Raw genomic sequence first — 20,607 nt, forward strand, 5'->3', positions numbered from 1 at the left:
ACACAGCAATGTTTTGGCCATTGCTGAACAGTACTTGCACACTGTCAAGGCTTTCTCTTTTTCATGCTGTGCTCCCTTAGTGAGTAGGCTGGGGGTGGGCAAGAAGTTGGGAGGGGAAACAGTCAGGTCAGCAGACCCAAATTGGCCAAAGGGATATTCCATACCATGTAACATGCTCAGCAATAAAACTGGGGCAGCAGAATAAGAAGGTGGGGGGTTTTGTCTTCCAGGGCAGACAATTGCTGGAAGACCGGCTGGGCATCTGTCTGGTTGTGGGAGGTGGTGAGTTATTTCCCCTGCATCACTTTTTTTCTTTCCTTCACTTCCTAAACTGTCTTTTAACCCAACCCATGAGCTTGCTTTCTTTTACTCTTCCTAGGCTCTCCCCCAACTCGCTGAGGGGGAGTGAGAAGGAGGCTGTGTGGGTGTTTACCTGCTGGCCAGGGTCAACCCACCATGACTGGAAAAATGCCAACATTTATAGGTTGTGTTATCATGCCTTGTTACATCCGAGTTCAACATTGCAGGGTCAGCTGAAGGTATACAGCTTCTGCATGGGAACTTCTACTTCAGGGCACTCTGAAGGACTTTCTTCCACATCCGTGCACGTGCTCCCACTTGTGTAGCCGTAGCGGTAAAACTTTTGAGCAGGGCACTGAAGACCTTGTGAGAAAGACAGTGTGAACAGAACAAGTATTCTCTGTTCCTCAGTCATCTCGGCATGGGACAAGTGATGACGGCTGTCAGCCAAGAAAGGACATAATACTGATAAAGTAGAGCACCAAGAAAGAGGGCACTGTTATTACAGCAATGTAAATTAAAGAAGTATAGAGTGCTGCTTCTCTCCAAGAAAATTCAACCGTTGCCTACTGGAATGAAGGGGACTGTGAGAGCAGTCTTCTGTGACCCCGAGGCGACTCCAGCGCCTGCCGCCGAGAAAACACATGCAGGGTAGCGTCTCTTTGTCGGCACCTGCTTCGTTGGCAGAGGCTGAACATGAGAGCGTCAGGAGGCCGCTGCAAACCTTCGCACGACAGTTTGACCCTCATGTTCCTAGGTTTTAGTGTTAAAACACTCTTTTTTCTGTAAATAAGTACCAGAGAGAGCCGCAGGAGGACGGGCTCGACCTCCCCAGCCCCTCCGGCGCTGGCGGCGGGACGGCGGTGACCGCCTCTGACACCCGCCCGCTCCGACTTGGCTCGGCACAGCCCCCCGAGGTACCGTGCCACCGCCCGGACGCACCGGGCTCCGAGGCACGGCTGGGAACTGCCACACGGGCCGGGCCGGGCCGGGCCGGGCCGGGCCGGGCCGCCCAGCCCAACCCGCCCCGCCCCGCCCCGGCGCGCCTCGGCCGCCGCCCGCCGCCCCACACAACGTCCCGACCCCTCCCCGTTCCATCGCACCCCGCGGCAGCGAGGCGCTGATTGGCTGTCGGGGCCGCGCGGGGCCTGATGGGAGCGCCGCCGCGAGAGGCGGGCCCCTCCTTCGGCGGGCGGCGGCGGGATGCGCGGCCCGGCCCGCGGCAGGTGCGTGCTGGCGGGGGAGGAGCGGCCCGGCCCCGAGCGACTCCGCGGTAGGGACTGACTCCGCCGTGGGCGGGGCGCCGGGAGAGGGGCGCCCGGCGCTTCCCCTGATCCGGCTCGGGCCCCGCGTCCCCGGAGGCCGTAAGCAGAGCGGGCGGGCGGCCGCTGGGGAGCGGGGCGGCGGCCGGCCGGGGCGCAGCCTCGGAAGAGGAGGCTACCGGGTGCGGGGAGGGGGCGGCGGGCGCCTTGCCCGCCCGCCCGGAAGCAGAGGGGCGGCGGAATCGTGGGGTTTTCTCGGCTGACCGGGCGGCTGGCCGGAAAGGCAGGCGCCGGGAGCCGAGGCTGACCTCTGCCGCCGTCCTCCCTGCCCTCGGGCTCGCTCCCCGGGCCGCTGGCGGCCGCTCTCGCAGGCTTCAAAACAAGGCTGGGCTTCAAAAAAAGCGCCTGACCCACCTGCTCCTTGCTCCATCGCTTTGGAGTTTCTGTGTGGGAACTAATTTGTCTTTTTAATTAAGGCTTTACAAAGCATAGGACCTCCGCAGGATGCGTCCAGACAGAAACAGCTGAAAACGAAGTTTAAATTGAAGAAAATTCAGTCTCTTGTTTTAACTGAGAGGTTCTAGGACAGGCTAGCAGTAGACGGTGGGTGATGCTCCTGGTTTTGTTTTGCTTGTTTCCTTGTCCATGGCGCTCATAACTGGAGAAACTTTTTATGGTCATTGTGGAAGTTTCTGAGGTCAGTAAATTGTGGGAGAACGTGAATTTTGGGTGGAAACTTTGTGAGCAGAACTGGAGATTCAGTTTGAAAGGTAGCACTTGTGTTCCTTGTAACGGTAAATATTTGAAAATATGTAAAATGAAGTCACTAAGTTTACAAAAAACCTCACTTAAAGAGCGTTCCCCCTCGTTCGGGGGAAAGGTCTCTATGCCTGTACGCAAAACCTTGATTTCAAGTTTCTAACTTCCTTTTTTCTTTTAATGTGACTTGTCTTGATGTTATTCAGTCTTGAATTTCAGCATGTCAGTTATTAAAATTTATTTTGGAGACTTTGATTTTTTTTGGAGAGCTTTTCATCTTAAAACATCAACAACAAGCTTGAAGAAATTTGAGACTGACTTGATAAAAATGTAATGAGATCATCAAACTATTTTCTCCATCTGGGTGAATAGGTTGGTGGATGACTTCTGTAATTGTGCATGAGTCATCCCTCTTTCAAAAGAGGAACTTTCTGCTCTGGTACTCTTACTGTAGCAGTTTTACTTTGCTTTTTACTAATTAAATTGGATATTTTTTCAGGTAGAGGAGATGCTCTCAGGAAATTAATTTTTTTCTGAGAGTCGGGTAATAAAATTGGTAATACTGTTTTCTTAAGCTTCTACGTTAAGTGTTTTTTAACACTTTTGTTGTCTGTTTTAAGCCTAGGGCTAGGAAATGTTGCAGCTATCTTATTTGTGTATTAAATCAGTGATAATGTTGGTGGAAGTAAGTCCAATTGTAGCAGTGCTTAGTGAGTGGAAAGGACAGCTCTGTGCTAAAGAAATGCAGTCTTCAGAAGTAAAAAGTGCTGTGCAATAATTTGATGGGAAGGAAGGAGACTTGTGGAAGGAGGACTTTTACCATGAGCAGGAGTGGTAGGTGTGTGGAGTGGCAGGTGAGGAGGAATGAGGAGGGTTTCAAGCAGTTAAAGACAATTTGTGTTGTCCTGTCAAAAAGAAGAGAAGGAAGGGAGGGGAGGAAGATATCTGAGGCGCTCCATAGAAATCATAGAAAATTCTCCATCTCCTAACTAAGGGTTCGGTGACTAAACTGTAAATGTGAATCTGGTGGCCCTAATCCCATAATACCTCTTTGGGGAAGGGTTTTGGTAGTATTACTGACTTGCGGAGCAGCATACGTAAAGCCTGTCAGCATCATAGTTCATGTAAAATTATGTGCATGGTGACACTTGTCAAACCTGTTTCTCTTCCAGATATTTTAAAAAACATAGGTAGAGATATTACTGTAAATGTGTTGTTGACAAAGGTCGGTGTCACCAATGGCTCACGAATAACCCATACCCAAAAGATCCTCTTCACACTTCTAATGCAGAGGTTCTCAAACTATGGCCTGAAGGAAAATGGCACACAAAAAGGCCGTGTGAGCATCTCCATGTCTCTGTACGTCCACAGCTGAGAGCTACTGTTGCTCCTAACAGCAGTGGCAATGCTAGGGAAGCAAACTAGATTTGGGAACCTTGTGCTAAGTTTACAAACTTCTTGATTGGCTATTTGACATAGCATTTGTATTGTTTTGCAATAAAGATACTATCTGTCTCTGTAGAAATATTTGCAAAGAAAGTGTCTGCTCAGATCTACTGCAATACCTGTCATGCAAAACCACGCCTGTAACTGCAAAGTGACAGTTGTATAAAATTCTCAGTGTTAGATTGCGTGTTTGAAAAATAAAATATTGCTGCTGTTTTACTGAGCTGAGTTGCTGTAGTAGTGATTCTTCTGAGAATTTACTCAAGAGTCCAAGGGGTAATTGTGCTTTTTCTGTAGCTCACCCCTTTGTGCGAGTAATTTGGCAGCAGCAGAGCTAATTTGTCCATCTGTTCTAGCTTTGTTTTGGCGGCATTTCAAATACAGATTTCCTTATCTTTAAGGATTGGTTTTTGAAATCATAGGGCCTGTAGTTCTGGATTCTGAAGTCCTTGGCTTTCTTGAAAGGTGAAGAGGTTACCATACTACAGTAGCATTGGTGCTAGTGAGCAATGTGTATCCTATATTATATTAAGTTGTTCTGACAGCCTCAGACAATTGGTAAACAAATTTGGATTGAGATTGGGTTTCTTTATCTTTCAATTTTTGGCCAAAGGTAACTTAATAAACATGATAATAATCACTTCTATTTCTGCCTAACTGGATCAGTGCTTTGTTTTAATAAGTCTTACTGTTTCATTCCCGAGTTAAAAAGGTTTGAACCCTAGTTGGGATTGAGCATTAGTTTACTGTTGGGGTTGCTATAAACTGGTAGCTTTTTCATTCACTGGGTAAAAACTTGTAAATTAAGTGACTGGAGAGAAATTCTGCCATCCTAAGGTTCAAAGTCAATTGATTCCAACTACCTGCTGATGGAAAGTTGCTATACTTTTGTTTCAGGAACCTAGACCCAGATAATCAAATTAGTGCTGTTCATGGGTTCCAGGTCTGTATAGGGTGAGGTGAGCTACTTTTGCACCTTTGGAATTGCTTTAGGGCCATTTGATGTGCTGGCGCCTGCACTGTGCGTTGTGTGCAGGGAAGACCTGCCAATGTAGTGCTTTCCTAGAGCAAGTAAAATCTTTGAAACTGATTAGTTGACGTTATACAAAGGAAGAACAATAGTGCTATCCAATATGTTCTTGTTGATGGGAGCATGAAAAGGAAGTAGATTTATTGGAGATGAACTTTCTCACGAATACTAGGATATTAGTGCTGGATGCCTGGAGTGACAGCTGGAAAGGAACATTGAGAGTTATGCTTATGAGCAGCAGAAGAAATAATTGGAAATCAGTTTCTTAAATAATCCTGCTTAATTATAAGCTTTTTAAAATTGTTTTTCTGCTGGAGGATTTTGGTGGCTTTTTTAGCCGTTATTTTGTGCCTCTATTTTTGAGGACTCCCCTCTGGTTAAATATTTCCAAAGTAAAAATAAGTTTGGCCACATCAAGGCTGATCAACTGACTTACGAGATGGCTTATGAAACAGAGGACTGGATGTTAAAATAACATATAGGTAGATAACTAGGCAATGGCTTTATGCAATATTTTGATTCCTTTCGATATTGGAATAAATTAGTGAATCTTGGACTATGCAGTTAGATTGTTCCTGAATGCTTAATGCTTCACTTCTAGCTGTGAATTCTTGTAGAAGATTGATAGCTCTGCCAACATTTATCCACAACAGAAGATGGGTGGATTAATTTCAAGATGGAGGGTAAGTAAAATCACGTGACAAGTTAATAATCTTTAGTCTAGAAGGTGGGAGTACGTGAGACGTTTTTCTTAATGCGTATTGATTGACTGTTAATGCTGATTGAATGTTAGTGCCAAAATTTTCCCATTAATTTGTCACTTGGAAGTCCAGTAGTGAGATGTAATGACCAAAAATATTCTTTGCCAAATCTCTAAACTGTGAAACTGTGTGGCTGTCCTTTATTTCCTTTGCAGTACCAGGCCTGGCACTGGTTTGGTTAACTTATCAAAATACAGTTTTAACTCTTTCTGTAAATCTAAATAGTTTTGTGGTGCTTCATTGGGATAGATAGAGCAGCATCTGTGACTTGAAAGATTGATGGCTATTTTAGGTCAAAATGGATAAATTCAGAATGTCATTCTATGTCTGTTTTAACAATTATTTTGGTAGCTACTTACACCTATACAAGTCTTTCTTCCTAACTTTTTATTGGCTTGTATTTGTTGAATGGTGTACTGAGTTTGAGGAAGAGACATGAGGTTTTTGACTACTCTCCTGGCAGGTGTGAGTTGTTCGAGTCTAGGTTTGTCTTTGCATATTATCAGTTGATTTCAGAGCCTCCCATACAAAACTCCTTTGAAGGCAAAAGTTGAGGTGAAATGTCAGTTTTGTGTATATTGTGGTTTAACCTCAGTCGGCAACTGAGTACCACACAGCCGCTCGCTCACTGCCCGCCCTGCCCCGGTGGGGTGGGGGAGAGATTTGGAAGAGCACAAGTGAGAAAAACTAATGGGTTGAGATAAAAACAGTTTAATAATTGAAATAAAATAATAATAACAGTAATAATAATAATGTAATAATAATAATATACAAAGCAAGTGATGCACAGTGCAATTGCTCACCACCTGCCGACCGATGCCCAGCCAGTCCCCGAGCAGCGGCCCCCCCAGCCAGCTTTCCCCCAGTTTATGTACTGAGCATGACGTCACATGGTATGGAATGTCCCTTTGGGCAGTTTGGGTCAGCTGTCCTGGCTGTGCCCCCTCCCAGCTTCTCGTGCACCTCCAGCCTTCTCAGTCGATAGAGCATGGGAAGCTGAACAGTCCTTGACTAGTGTAAGCACTACTCAGCAACAACTAAAACATTGGTGCCTTATCAACATTGTTTTCATCCTAAATCCAAAGCACAGCGCTGTACCAGCTACTAGGAAGGAAATTAACTCTATCCCTGCCGAAACCAGGACAGTGTAATAGAAAGAAACTCGCTTTCGTGGTGACGCAGTGTGGGCTATGGTCTTTCAATTTGTGGCCTGAAGGGTGAGGGTATATAGTGGCTTTATACTTCTCAGAAGTTAGGAAGGATTCCTAGAAGATGGATTCCAAGCTGCTCCTAAGGGGAATTTTACTGGAGGGGATAACACTTATTTGCAGTTGCTTATAATTTATTTAGAGCATGTGTCCTTGTGTAGAATGAATAGTAATAAAAAGCTTAAGTTCTCAGGTTAGGGCTTCCTGTATATATTCTCTTTGTTTTGCCTATTCCCTCCACTCATCAATTCTCTCCTTGTTTTGCTTCCTACCCACACATCCATTATTGCTGTACATGCAGTATAGGTTTTCATCTTTTGTGGTGTAGGAGAGGAGCCTTCAGTTAATAGTAATACCAACTGTAAAATAGTGATTCATTAGTCCCTTCTATTTGTCACTATTAAAGTAGGAAAACTTCTTACCTTTATGTAAAATAGATAATATATTAATCTATTATGAATGTCTTTTTGTTAGAAAACTGTTAATGTACAGTAATCCTCAAAATATTGACTTTTTTTAGTGAAATTAACATCTTTGTTCTTTCTCTTGTAAGCAGGCAAAGCCTTCCACTGTAGAAGTATTAGAAAAAATTGATAAGGTATGTATTTGCGTTTTGGTGTTTTGTTTGATTTTTGTTTAGAAATATGCATCCTTTTTGCTGGCCATGTATTTCTTTCACATTAGGTAAAATCCTGTCATGGAATTTTAAATTATTTTGATAATTATTCGAGTTGGATGTACTTGAGATTCTGAGTTTCAGATGGACTGCTACCTTTTTTCCCGCCTTACTATTAGTCATCTAAAAAAACCCCAAACTATACCATATAATAGACAGTGAGAAACTACAGTTTAAATATTTATTTAGAGAGCCTGAAATGGGAATGAATGTGAAGTTGGCTTGATTACACAATTTAATTATAACTAATGGTTAAACTCTCATGTAATGGAAAATGTCACTAATGCAAAGTTCCATTCATCAGGCTCATTAGAAAGGTTCAATGTATGGTTTTAAATGTAAGAGCTGTAACTGTAGTGGTAGTAAGTAAGGTCAGGGGCAGAATAACTGAATAGGCGGTTCAGTAATCAGTTGTGATTTTTAGCCAGAATTTGTGACAGATGTCTGTACTCTATGGGGAAATTAACTGTTTTGAAATATGCTGTTGATATTTTTTGTTTTCCTTTTAATGAAAGTGCGAGTACTCTTGTTGTCACTTGAAATGCAGTCAAAATGGTAACATAGCAGAGCATTGCTTGATCACTTATTAATATGCCAAAAGCATCATTCAGATGTTCAGGATTTCACTCTTAATGTGAGGAAAATACTGAAATGAAAATATGTGAAATGACGGAGAGGTTTCAGCAATTTCCCGTGTTAGTAGAAAAGTATTAGAAGCATTTGAAATTCCACAGGTGCCTGATGAAAGTTTTAGGATGCAAAGTGTGGTTGGTAGTGGTGTATGAGATCATAAAGACTGCCATTCATAAGCCATTAGCATTTTCCACTTGTCCCAAATATACTAACGCGTTACAAATAGGAGAAAGTGCTGATTTGTAATATTTCTTCCCAATAGCGATGTGTTACTGCTAATACAGTGCAAGTGGCCCATGTCATAACCTTAACAGTGTGATGTATTTATGCTATGAAAGTTATCTTTGGGCAAATATTGTCATTTATCAAAAAGCTGCTTGACTTTTCTAATCGAGTATCAAATTGATATGGCTAATTTTAGCAAACACTTAAAGGCAGCTTAGTAAAACCACCAACTAATTTCATTAATAAGGTTGAATCCTATTTATTTACAGGAAATACAGACATTAGAAGAATTTAGAGAAAAAAATCAGAGGCTACAGAAACTATGGGTTGGAAGGCTTCTTCTCTACTCTTCACTTCTTTACCTTATCACCTGCTTAATTGTATATTTGTGGTGTCTTCCTGATGAATGGACAGCGAGGTTGATTATGACACTTCCATTTTTTGCATTTCCATTGATGTGAGTAAATACGCCTTTTTTTTTTTTTCTAACTGCTGTCTCTTAGATAAAAGGAGATGGAAAATACATCTCAGCAGGGGTTTGGGTTTTCTTTTGACAATCCTTGAGTTGTCATAACTTGCTGAATTTTTTCTTTTAAAGTAAATCCAAATAGTTAGGCAGACACTTTCTTTGAGGGAAATGTCTCTCATGGGTCTGGGTTTAGTGTAGAACTAAGTCTTACCATCAAAAGATGTTAGCATCTAAAGTTACGTGGCTTATCAAAATTGTACTAGGGCTAGAGAGAGACCTGTATCTGAACAGCTGCAAGGTAATGTAATATAAGCAGAAGAGCATTATCTTGGGTTTTATTTCTACTACTGTTTGGAAAAGTAACTCTACTACATGAAAGTGACCTAAGGAATGTTGCCTGTATGTAAAATGCAGTGTATGAAATTGGGGAAAAAAATACAAGAATGAATGGAGAAACTTACTTTTACATATTAGGTGACCGTTAACACAGAAGAGACTTGAAAGGTCATCAGCCTAAATATGTTGAGGACTAGTTTTACATAATTAGCTGTTTTTCTGGAAAATCATTGATTGTTTTCTTCAACCATAAAATATCCTAACATCATTGGATGTGAATAGGAGACAGTATTGTCTACTTTTTTGTTCCACTAAGATGATTTGCTGCTCATCCTCACGAGTGGCTTTTGTTTTCTAAGGAAACTACTTTTCTAAAAATAACGAAATGGGCTCCCACCTCACTAAACGGCTGCTTCCCTGCCTCCCCTTCCCCCAGACCATTAAGGAGGAGAAGCAGCCTACTGAGCATCTTTCCTGCTGATGGGGAGCACAGTGCATTTACTAATTTGCTGAAATGAACATCATAAATACTGTCCATACTTGCACAGCATCTTTGTATGAAAACATGACTTGTCAGTGCCCTAGCTTTAGGCTTGAAAGGCAAAGTCAAATGTAAATATTTAAGGCTTTGCAAGTTTGATTAGTGTGGGTCAGCATAACATAACATGCAAAAAAAATACTTGAAGGTGCTTTTTGTATGTCATACTGTGTTACGCATAATGTACTAATATGCTGCTGTTATTGAATCCTGTGGAGAAGATACATGGGCAGCAATGTCTTGACTGGAAAGGATTAATATAGAAATTAAAGCTCAAATTAATCTTTGGCAGCAATATGAATTGATTTTGTTCTTAAGGACAAGGATTTGAAAATCTTTGTTGTTAGTATGTGAGGCTTGCTCATGCTAACAGGGAAGGCTTGTAGAAGAGGAAGTATTACCAGCCTCCCTTCACTTAGGTGTGTTAGCATTAGTGTAGAAAAGAATAAGTTTACTGAAGGTGATGGCTTCGAGGGCTGCGGTGTAAACTTTCACATTTAATTTTTATTCTCTAGTTTGTCCTCCAATTCTTGTTTGGTTTTTTTTTTGAATGGTGGGTTTCTGTAAAATTCCGAATTGGATATTGGCTTACTAACATTTAGAATTAGACTGTTGTTCTCTTATGACTTGCAACTGTTTATCTGATTTTTCTCTTAAGCTATTCCCCTTCAGCTTTTTTTGGCAGATATGAATGGCAAGCAACTGCCAGCTTATCTTTATTCTCGGTCAAGAGGTGACTCCATGCTGAATGCCTGGTGCCGCCCAGTAATAGCTCTAGAGATTTTTCAGCCCTAATCAAACTGGAATATGTCTGCCTTTTCCAGCCTGCAGTCAGTCACCAACTTATTTCTGCCTTAGGTCATTCCCTCGGGGTCTCAGCAGGTTACCGATGCTGGTAGAGCAAGTTAAGTTCCAGGAATATATAGCATCATTGATTTTAAATGTATATTGAAATATCTGAAAAGTTGAAAAAATATATTAGCATGTTAGCAGGGTGCTCTTCTTGAAATGATTTTCATTTGAATTAGATTCTGTTTCATCTTGCATGTTCTGAGTTTCAGAGAAATATGTTTTTATTTTGTAAAATTGGTCTGAAATGGTCTGCTATTAAACCTTCACCTCCAAGTTCTTAAAGAGGAAATGTTTTTTATTTCATGAAGTCCTACCACATATCTATTAGCTTAGAATACAGCTTTAGATAGAAGACTCTTTATTAAGCATACAGTAAGAAAGAAATAATGCTTTTGCCTGTGTAACATTGTCTTTAAGGCAATTCAAACTCTGTAAAGCATTTATTTCTTTTGATACTTTATGAAGAGACACATCTTGCATTGTGTAAGCGGGCAAAGCCAACTGTATTCTTAAGTAGTTATTACAGCACATCTTTGAACCTGGAATAGAGTTAAACTTCTTTCTCTGTTTCTCTGGCCTTGGATAGTTTACTCTTGCATTCCAGTTGTCTAACTTACCTAACTTATGTTGTGTTGTTAATAATTGAAAGCATTTTGAACTGGGCAGCCATTATATAAATGCAAAAGATGTTCTTATGAATTAAGTCAAAACTCCATTTGAAATATTACAGCCTTTTGCCTACTTTCTTATGCTAGCTGTTATACAGAGAACCTTTCTGGCCTTTAAGAATTTTTTTTTTCCTTAAATGAAACATTGTTACTTTAGGTTTTATTGTATAGTGCTTGGCACTAGGAGGGTTTTGGCTAAGATGCTTTGAAGGGCTTGAAGTATGAGATTTGCCACTTGGCTTAGGCCGAATAACTTGCCAGGAAAAGTGTCGACTTAATAATTATAAGCAATTCTAAGCTTTAAAATAAATGAAGTCCTGATGATTGCAGAGAGACCTTTCAAATGTAAAATGATCATAGATCAGTTTAACTTTATCTTGAGCACAGATAAACTGCCTCATTGTTTGAGCTAAGTCAGCTGAAACACTACAGAAACTGAGTGAATTCAGAGCTCTGTAAAATCGCCAGGAGTCAGGTCAGTTAACTCTGCTTGGGCGAGCATTTGTACAACAGCTGTATCTCATGGTTTTCATTGGTATTGAATTCTTCCCACAAATCTCCTGGGTCTTAATTTTGGGCCTTAGCTGGTAAGCTTGGTTTTCTGGATAACATGCATCATAAATCTATCAAATAAGAGGTGATGACTAAGTAATTTTCAGCTAGCTGCACATACCTTGATTTTAAAAACTTCCCATTGAACATTTTAGCAAGCGATGATGTTACTTGCTGCTCCTTCCTTAGTATTTCTACCTACAGTAATACTTGGTTAAATTTTAATAGGTGGGAGGATTTTATTTAGATCAGTGTTGATGTCTTGTCAACAAGATACTACTTTAATTTTTAGTTTTCTGTATAATTATTGTTTGAAAATTTCTGTTCTTTGTATTTGCAAAGTTAAATCTCATCTGGGAAGTCTGCTGCGTTACCCTGTTTGCTAAATGACTTCAGAAATGGTTGCTGTAATATATTTTAATTAATATAATTCTTCTTTCTGTTTTAAAGAATCTGGTTTATAAGAACACTGCTCATTTTTTTCTTTTCCAAAAGGACAGAAAGGAATAGTAAGTATTTTTTTCTGTCTTTTTTTAGAATATGGAACTAGTTGGGAATGATGATTGCTATGAAAATGTAAATATTTTGGATAATTTGGCTTCCAGGAAAAGAAGAGTAGCCTTTTTGTTGATGCTGAAATGGGTAGCATTAGCTAAACTGTTGTTTCTACCACACAGTTCTTGAAAGAACGGGAAGGAAACTGCTTAATCTTTCACTTTGCTTACAAAATTGTGTTAACTTTCTCCATCTTTGCATGCTTCAAAGTGTAATGGAATAAAATGTAGTGTAGAAGTAGGAGTGAGGAAAAGGAAATATAAACAATAGTAGTATACTTGCATCTTGCAAGTATTTCAGCAGTCTTAATCTGTTATCTTTATGTATAAGGGAAGATATTTATAGCAGATGTGTTTAATTTATTTGTCAAGATAGCTTTTCTCTCCCAAGTTCTCCAAAGCATGCTTGTGTTTTCCTGAGTGGAAAAGGGATAAGCAGGTATGCTTGTGCTGTTTTGAGAGCTAAGGAAAACTGGGAGTCATGTAACAAAAAAAAGTAATACAGGTGTTCAAATATATATAAAAAGTTGTTAAAGAACATGCAGATTCATTCTAATGCAAAATTTAAAAACTGCATCTGTGGCACTTGTCTGCAGTAGTTAGAATTCATTTGAGGCTTTCTTTAAAAGCAGTCCAGCCTGTAACAATATCTCATGGTGATGCGAGCAATAATACAGGAAAACCTCAGTGTTGCACTATGTTTTATGACTTGCAGAACAACATGATGTATTTAATTTGTGACAGCTTATGAGTTAAACATCACTTTTGGAATTTTTCTTAAACTTAATGTTTGCATTTGATATGCAAGCATAGGACATACATTTTTTTTCTGTAGAAATAAAATTGTCCATATATTCTGTGGTGCTGTGTGATTCATTTCTAAGGCGAATATATATTTGCATTTCATGGCTGGATAAGAAAAAAATGTATGTATGTTTTTCTAGTTTACTTAAATATTGCTGTTTTTAGTATACATGCAAGTCTAGTGCTTTTGTGGAACCTGTGTATAAAGGGTTTTAGTAGATGGTAGAACATGCCAAAAGGAATTATTTCTGCATTGTTCCAGAGATTGGGTAAAAATGAAGTGTTTTACCTCAAAGATACAAGTCCTATATTTGGAAAAGAGAAATCAAATGCGCAGTGCAAGAGTTACAGCAGTAAGGCAGGAGAAAATGTAGCTGAGGGAGCAAACTGGCAACTGAGTGACTCAAAACTAGCCTTTTATTCTGGGATGAGTTAATATAACACATTGAGTCACCGGAGGTGATTATTTAATACTGTAAAGCTCTGTGCTGGATAACCAGCATACACCGGTTTTGGGAACCGTGCCCCAAATGAGGAAAATTCCTAGTGAAACACTTGGAAAGGTAATGTAGAAAGATTACGGAATTACAGCTTTTAAGACTGGTCAGGCAAACAACTGTTGAGGAAGATTTAGGCTGATCTGTCCTAAGTGTGGTGAAAATAATGAGGTATCTTGCAGGTATTGACTTCTCTAGTATGAATTTTTTTTTCTGTAGGTTTAATTAAGATAAGATATATTGGTTTCTTGAGAGCACTTTGCAGTAATTGCCATTTGGCCACGTTTGGAGGGGCAGGTGTTTCATGAGGTTCTTGTTGAACACAGGCGGTAAAGTGGTCAGAAACAAATGCCCACACTTTAAACTACTTGCATTGTGTTGTGGGAGGCTATGCTTGAAGATGTACCGAAAGCAGCTTCTGTTTCTTGAGTAACTGTTAACAGCTGACCATATTGTGCTATTTGTTTGGCTGCATGGTACCATACTACATTGCAGTACATTTCAAGGTGTTAATCTCTGTGGGGCTACATGAGAGGCTGTGTTCTAATATAAATGTAAAAATCTGGTGGAGGGAGTACCTTATTAATTTGAAGATACACAATTCCTGGAATTGTCTCTCTTCTATAGTCCAGCCCAGTGCTAAATATGGTCTTGTTCCATGTCCCATTTGTCTTAAATAATAAGGGAATGTTGTAGTTACCCTTTCATTGCATAAACTTTCAAATATGTACATGCCCAGTTTTAGTATTTTGTACACTTAATAAAGTGGTTTATTCTGTCAAAATGGGTTTCTACATTCTGGAAAAGCTCAAGTAATTATGTGTTCCCTTAATTTCAAGTACCAGTAGTGTTCCTGAAGTAACTTTAAAAAGTGTGTGTAGCATACTTGAATATATATAAATAAAGATACAAAAAAATTATGTATTTAGTTTGGTGGCTTTCGTTTTTGTTTCTTGTAGTTCTGTGAAGCTTTTTCTTTTTTTGAAAACTGAAAAATGGCTAAAAATAGGTATGTCTCATAAGAAGTGAACTGCTGGTGTCCAGTAGAGCTGAGAAGGGGAAAAAGTTGTAAAGTTTTTTGTTAGCCTCTTCTTGCTGTGAAGGAGGTAGTAGAAAATGGATTTATCAAGAGAATATCTTTTATATTAGGTGATGGTTTATTACAGTGAGTTTCCCATGAGTGCCAGGCTGCAAGCATTGACTTAAAGGAAAATCCCATGTGCATTTAACCTTTCTTCTTTCCCTTCCTTTTAGAGAGGTTATGTGCTGTGCCTACTAGTTGCAACAGAGTCTCTTAACATTCAGTAGTAAAATGACCTTCTGGTAGCTTTTCTTACAAAACTGGGGGTTTTGTTGTAGTCTGAAAGTACTGAAAGGATGAAATAGATTGAGATTTGAAGCTCAGAATTGACCTGGCATTTGAAACTAGCATGCGTTAAGAGGCTTATGTGAAATACTGAAGCCAGTAAATCTGTTACTCGAATAGATATATTAATACTTAGACCTTAAGCTTTTTTTCTGTAGTTTGACTCATGAAGTTAAGTGTATTTAGTCCATTTTTGTACCAGTTTTAATGTAGGTCAAAGCAGGGCACTGGCTTTGGCTAGAATTGGTTTGCTTGACGAGGAAATGGTACATAAAACTTTTTAATAGTTACAACTATAAAGTGATAACAGTGGGCTATAATTTATAAGCAGTTTCAGGATGTAAAATGATTTATTTTCACATAAAAACTTTATTTTATGCAAAGTTTACTAATGTTGTAGAGTTGGTAGTGGTCAGTGCATAATTTTTCCTGATCTCACAGGGTGAAGTCAATGTTTAGAGTGTGCTGAAAGTATCTCTTATTTATATTTGAAAACTAATGTATGATGTCCTTCTTTTAGATGATGCGCTGGAAGATTTAAAATCTCAAAAGAAAAAAATAGTAAGTAAAACTTGAAGAAAAGCTAGTTGTTACGGTCCACTAAAGTGTTTTTGCATCTCTACAAGTTGAGTTTGATTGTAATATATAGATGAAGGGCGGAGGGAGGGAGGTGAAACTATTACCATTCCCCCTGTTTTCATACACTTTCTGGTACCGCACAAGTTTTTCCTTACCCCAATATTACAAAGGACTGCTTGCATATGAGAAGAAATTGTCTCCTTGTAGTTTAACTTAAACCTGGTTTAGTGTTGCTAGATCTATGTAAAGTGATTCCGTTTTGTCAGAAAAGGAAAATGTATGCTTTAACCTACTCATTGCTGACTACTTTTACTTTAAGATTATAAAAAGTGTTAGATGTTGCACCAATCTAAGAACATAGAATGCAACTATATCTTTAATAGTTACTCTCTCACTTAATGTCTTGATCATGAATAGCAAAAAGGACTTCTATCTTGTCTGAATTCACTTTTTCATCAAATAACAGATTATTGTTTATATCTTAAATGCATCACCACTTATTTCCCATCATCCTCCATCTTATTTTTGTACTACATATTTCTTCCATTACATTCTTTCCTCTAAAAATTTATCTTGTCGTATATCAATCCTAGCAGTTGTCTTGAGGTCATTTATTTTGTGAGCTGTGTGGATGAGTTAACAGTATAAAACTGGTCTACACCGGGTATTTGCTTCAACTGGATCAACACTTAATCTCAGTAAGACAAACTTAGGATGGAAAAGATTCCAAGTCTTGGGTAATTTGCACTCTTTGTGAAGTTTGTAATGCTGAAAGCTGTTTCTTCTCTACTTAATCATTCCATAAGGAAGTTCTCTGTTTACCGATGTTGTTGGCTTGATCTCCTCCCTTGCAAGGCAAAACTTAAAAACCACCACCACCAAATCACAAAAAAACCCCCAACCAACCAAAAACCAAACACCACCCCACCCCCCAAGAAAACAGCCCCTCCTCTCCCAAAAAACTCCAAAAGTTGTATTATGCGGCTTTATTGTTAATGAGTTTCCCAAAGTGTTAATCTCATGCCTTCTGGATTTTGCCATGCTAGCTAAATTAATAGAAATCCCACAACAATGCTACCAAAAAGGAGTCAGGTAAGAGTCTGGTATTATATGGCCTTTACAGGGGAAACAGATTTCACTGATCTTCCACTCTTTTTTTATCACTTTTAAAATGTAGATGTAAAAATGATAACCTGTAACGTAATTATGTCATTGTCCTTTGGTAAAGAGGATTTGCTAATATTTATACCTGCTAATCTTTATATTAAGGAATCTATTAAAGGGAAGTATCCTTTGGTTGGAGAGGCTTACGTTTTCTGGGAACAAAATAAATGAGTATGACAACCATGTTTTTAATTTCATTTTACGAAAATTGCTTAACTGAAATTAGTTAATATTTCCAATTTGCTTAGTCATTGGGTAATTTTGGAGGGAAAGTTCTTGGAACAGAAAAAGCACAATGGAGAACAACAGCTTTTGGAGTCTTAAATGTAAAGTATTTCAGTTTAAGTTTATTTTTCTGTAATCATGAAAATACTCATATTTATTCTAGAAGAACTAGTAATGCTGAATTTTTGTGTGTGAGAAGCACTTTAGAGAAAAGGCATTGAATAAAAGATTAGTCAGGAAAAAGCTGGTTTATAATGGGGAGAGTTTTACTTTGCGCATTGATGCTGTTGAAACAAGATGTAAATGTGTATTTTGCATATGCAAAAAATCAAAACAACATATTGTAGAAGAGCAGGCAGTAGTTAAAAATTAAACTGCACAAATACTTTGTGAACAATATAGAAATTATAGTGTAACTATGGAGAATTTAAACCTGGAAATATAAATTGCCATTAGTGTATATGCATGTCAAGCTTTAATCATTAAAGACAAACTTATAAATAGGATTAGTAAAACAGAGTTCTGGGAGTCCAATAACCTGTAACTCAGCTGTTTTTCAATCTGAGGGGAATAAAAAGTCCATGATTACCTCCTGATCTTGTGGGTGCCTGGTTCCTAGCAAGGAACCAGAAACAGAAGACTTATTGCAACCTCTTGAATCAGCGCGGTGTTGGTATTTTTTACTCGGAAGATTGACTCGGGAGTTTCATCATAATTTAAAGGTATTCAATTAAGCATTAAAATTAGATCATCATACATGAAACCTAGCATGTTGAAATGAGCTGAAAGTGGATGCAGGTAATGAGACAGAATGTAATTTGTATTTTAGATAAAAACACTCGTAATTTGGTTTTGATAATATTCAGGTTTGGTTTTGTTTTGGATTAACTTCCTTAGGACTATCTGTGGCTATGAATAACTGTAGCAACACCTACTTTTTAGTAAAACAAAACAAAAACCTTTACCAAGTAAAATAATGGGAAGGGGTGAGGGAGAGGATTTTTTTTTCCCCTGTTGGATTCTGATTTGCTACTGAGTTTGCAAATAGGATTAGTTACTAAGATATTTACATTGTGATCCTCAAAGTATCTGGGATAAGTAAATTATGTATTTCCTGTTTATTTGTAATGCAAATGGTTGTCTAGGCACTGTCAGCCTGCCACAACAGCTATAGTTTTTTACTTCATCGCAGCTCAGCTACCCGATTGCTGGAGAAAACTTATATTGAAGACAATTGTCCTTTTGAAAAATGTTACAGTACTTGTGTTTTACTGGCGTGTGGTCCACCTTTTCCTTGGTGACATTACTTACATGCTGAAGGATACCTATAACAGAGTAAGCTCCTCATCTACTAGATATAATGCCCTGGTGGCTGTGCAGTGAGCTGCTCAATAGAACTTCAGTTCTGTTCCAAAGGCTTCAGTCTTTGGTGGCACAATCACGTGGATATTCGTGTGGGTAAAATACCTGACAAACACAAATATAGATACTTCATCTGGAAATGCTCATTAATATTGCCTATCCTGTACTTCAACTCAAAGTTTGTGTAACGCTTATTTTCCACAGAACTGACTCTCTATACTACTTTTTTCCTAGTGAATGCTTTAAAATACATTGAGTATTTCTTTATGGATTGGGGGTAGGGATTAAGTTCATTAGCTATAATTAAGGCACTACTTCAAGATACAACTTTTTTCCTTCCTTGATCGTAAGGGATACTCTGGTTGTGTTTGTGATTGTGTAGCTGTAATTTTGGCCTTAAGAGTTCTCAGTTAATGAGGATGTCAGCCCTTAAGCCTGAATGTATATAGATGAGCAAGTTCAGAGGGTTAAGCACATTAAAGCAAGGGCACAGGACATGTATTAAGCTGCTACAAGAGGGAATTAGTGGAGACTACCTGGAGCAGCAAGTCTTAAAGATGGGATAATTCTTAGCCTGAGGACAGAGTTTTGAAGATAGGATAGTAATTACTTTGCTAATGTTAGAATTAAACTTTGCTGAAGTTTGCTCAGCTATTCTGTATAGTAGGCTGAGTGTAATATTAGACTTGGACAGACTTTCTAGCCATTTGAGGTAAGAATTTAGAAAGTTGCATCTGTTAATTTTCCAAGAAAAAGTCTGATTTCAAGGCTGCCTTGCAGTTATGTTAATAATGGAAAAAAAATGCAGCATATGAATTTTGTTATTTAAAATAACTACTGTTTAATGAACTTTATACCTTCAACCTTCCAAGCATAGAAAACTGTAGATATTTTGATAACCTTCAGTATGTGACAAAAACTCTGCTAGGAGTTGATTGTTGTAAAAGCCCAGTCTTGTCTACCCAATATATGCTAGAGTACTGCAAATGTGCAATTGGAAGCTTAAAATATGGTTAAAAATCATATTTACCTCGTTTGATCATCAGTATTTCTTTCATGCAGTGTTCACACAAAACAGTTACTTTGGTTGTTTTACTGTTTGCATGGATCTATCCAGAGTATACTTGATTATTGTGGCTTAAATGATTTATTTCTTATTTTAAGGAAACTTTTGCTATGTGTACTTGCATATCTTACATGGTAGACTGAAATGCATCTTGTGGCTTTGTGTGAACATAAAGGAATACCTCTCCATAGTTGGATTTGAACATACCAAGTAATTCAATTTAAGAACTCACATGGTAGTATGGCGAATAAGTAGTTTGCACTGTGCCAATACTTCAGACTTTCAGTTGCTAAATCGCATTTACAAGAAGCTTAAAATACATTACTCGTATTACTTTTAAATATAGGCAACTGATGTCGCTGCCACAGGAATTCTGTTTGGTTGCCAGTTGGAAAGGAGGCCATCCATGCAATTATTCATAGGAGAGAATGTGGTACATGACCATGCTTCTTTATTAAGATGTGGTTCATTCCATGAAATAAGTTTGAAAAATCCATGATTAGGCTGGTATTAACTTTCATAGAGACTTTACTTGTGATCCTGGTTACTCAGCATTTAAGCTTGACAATAATAAACTATGATTTAGCCCTTGGCAGAAAGTAGACAATGTTTTTGTGGGAAGAGTTTTGGATCTCAGAGAAGAGTATATTATAGAAAAAGAGCAGGAGGTGTTGAGCAATTTGCTGTGTTAGTGAGCCAGTGCTCAGCACTAGGTTAACCTTTCCAAGGTTATCCTTCAGGATGGTGAATAATCCAGAAGTCAGTATGTTGAGTTGCATTTACAAATGAGCTTGCTGTGGCAGTGCACAAGCCAGTTTCCTCTGCTATGCAAATGTAGAGATAGTATTTAAATTTTACACAGGCCCTTATTTGCTTCTAGTAATTAGACTAATTTGCTCAAAGAGTAAGTAAACTTTGACCTGTTTGGTTCCTTACTTGGTATTGTCAGTCAAATTTCAATTGATTTTAGAAAAATACATCCTAGAAGTGAAACCATGAGAACTGTGAGTGTGCTTATAGAAATCTTGACAATTTCTATATATTTTCAAGGAATTTGTAGAGTCAGTTGTGAAACTGAATTCTTGTTCAGATTCAGCTTTACTAGAACTATAAAGCTATATATGAATTTCAAAATATGAAGAGTAACTTGTTGAATTATCCAATAACTATATAATGTGAAGAATAACTTTGACATCTGAATTTTGTGGCAAGAGCTAAATTTTTCCATTTCAAAATGTTACTGTTTTTGCAAAACTTTTATATCCACAAATAACT

At 38.6% G+C, this 20,607-nt stretch overlaps 1 protein-coding gene across 5 annotated transcripts in view; it reads left to right on the forward strand.

Annotated features, from left to right (window-relative positions):
* The first annotated feature begins 1,469 nt into the window (after positions 1–1,469).
* LNPK (lunapark, ER junction formation factor) overlaps positions 1,470–20,607 on the forward strand; it is a 44,196-nt gene continuing 25,058 nt past the window's right edge. Inside the window, exons 1-6 of one of the 5 annotated variants that reach the window (XM_076342569.1) lie at positions 1,470–1,526; positions 5,399–5,480; positions 7,320–7,364; positions 8,570–8,757; positions 12,166–12,224; positions 15,457–15,497. In XM_076342569.1, coding sequence (XP_076198684.1) covers positions 5,454–5,480; positions 7,320–7,364; positions 8,570–8,757; positions 12,166–12,224; positions 15,457–15,497 — 360 coding nt within the window. In that variant the 5' untranslated portion in view covers positions 1,470–1,526; positions 5,399–5,453. The other 4 variants (XM_076342573.1, XM_076342570.1, XM_076342571.1 and 1 more) reach the window with 4 other exon arrangements.

Source organism: Aptenodytes patagonicus, chromosome 6, assembly GCF_965638725.1.
Source record: "Aptenodytes patagonicus chromosome 6, bAptPat1.pri.cur, whole genome shotgun sequence".
Classification (NCBI taxonomy): domain Eukaryota; kingdom Metazoa; phylum Chordata; class Aves; order Sphenisciformes; family Spheniscidae; genus Aptenodytes; species Aptenodytes patagonicus.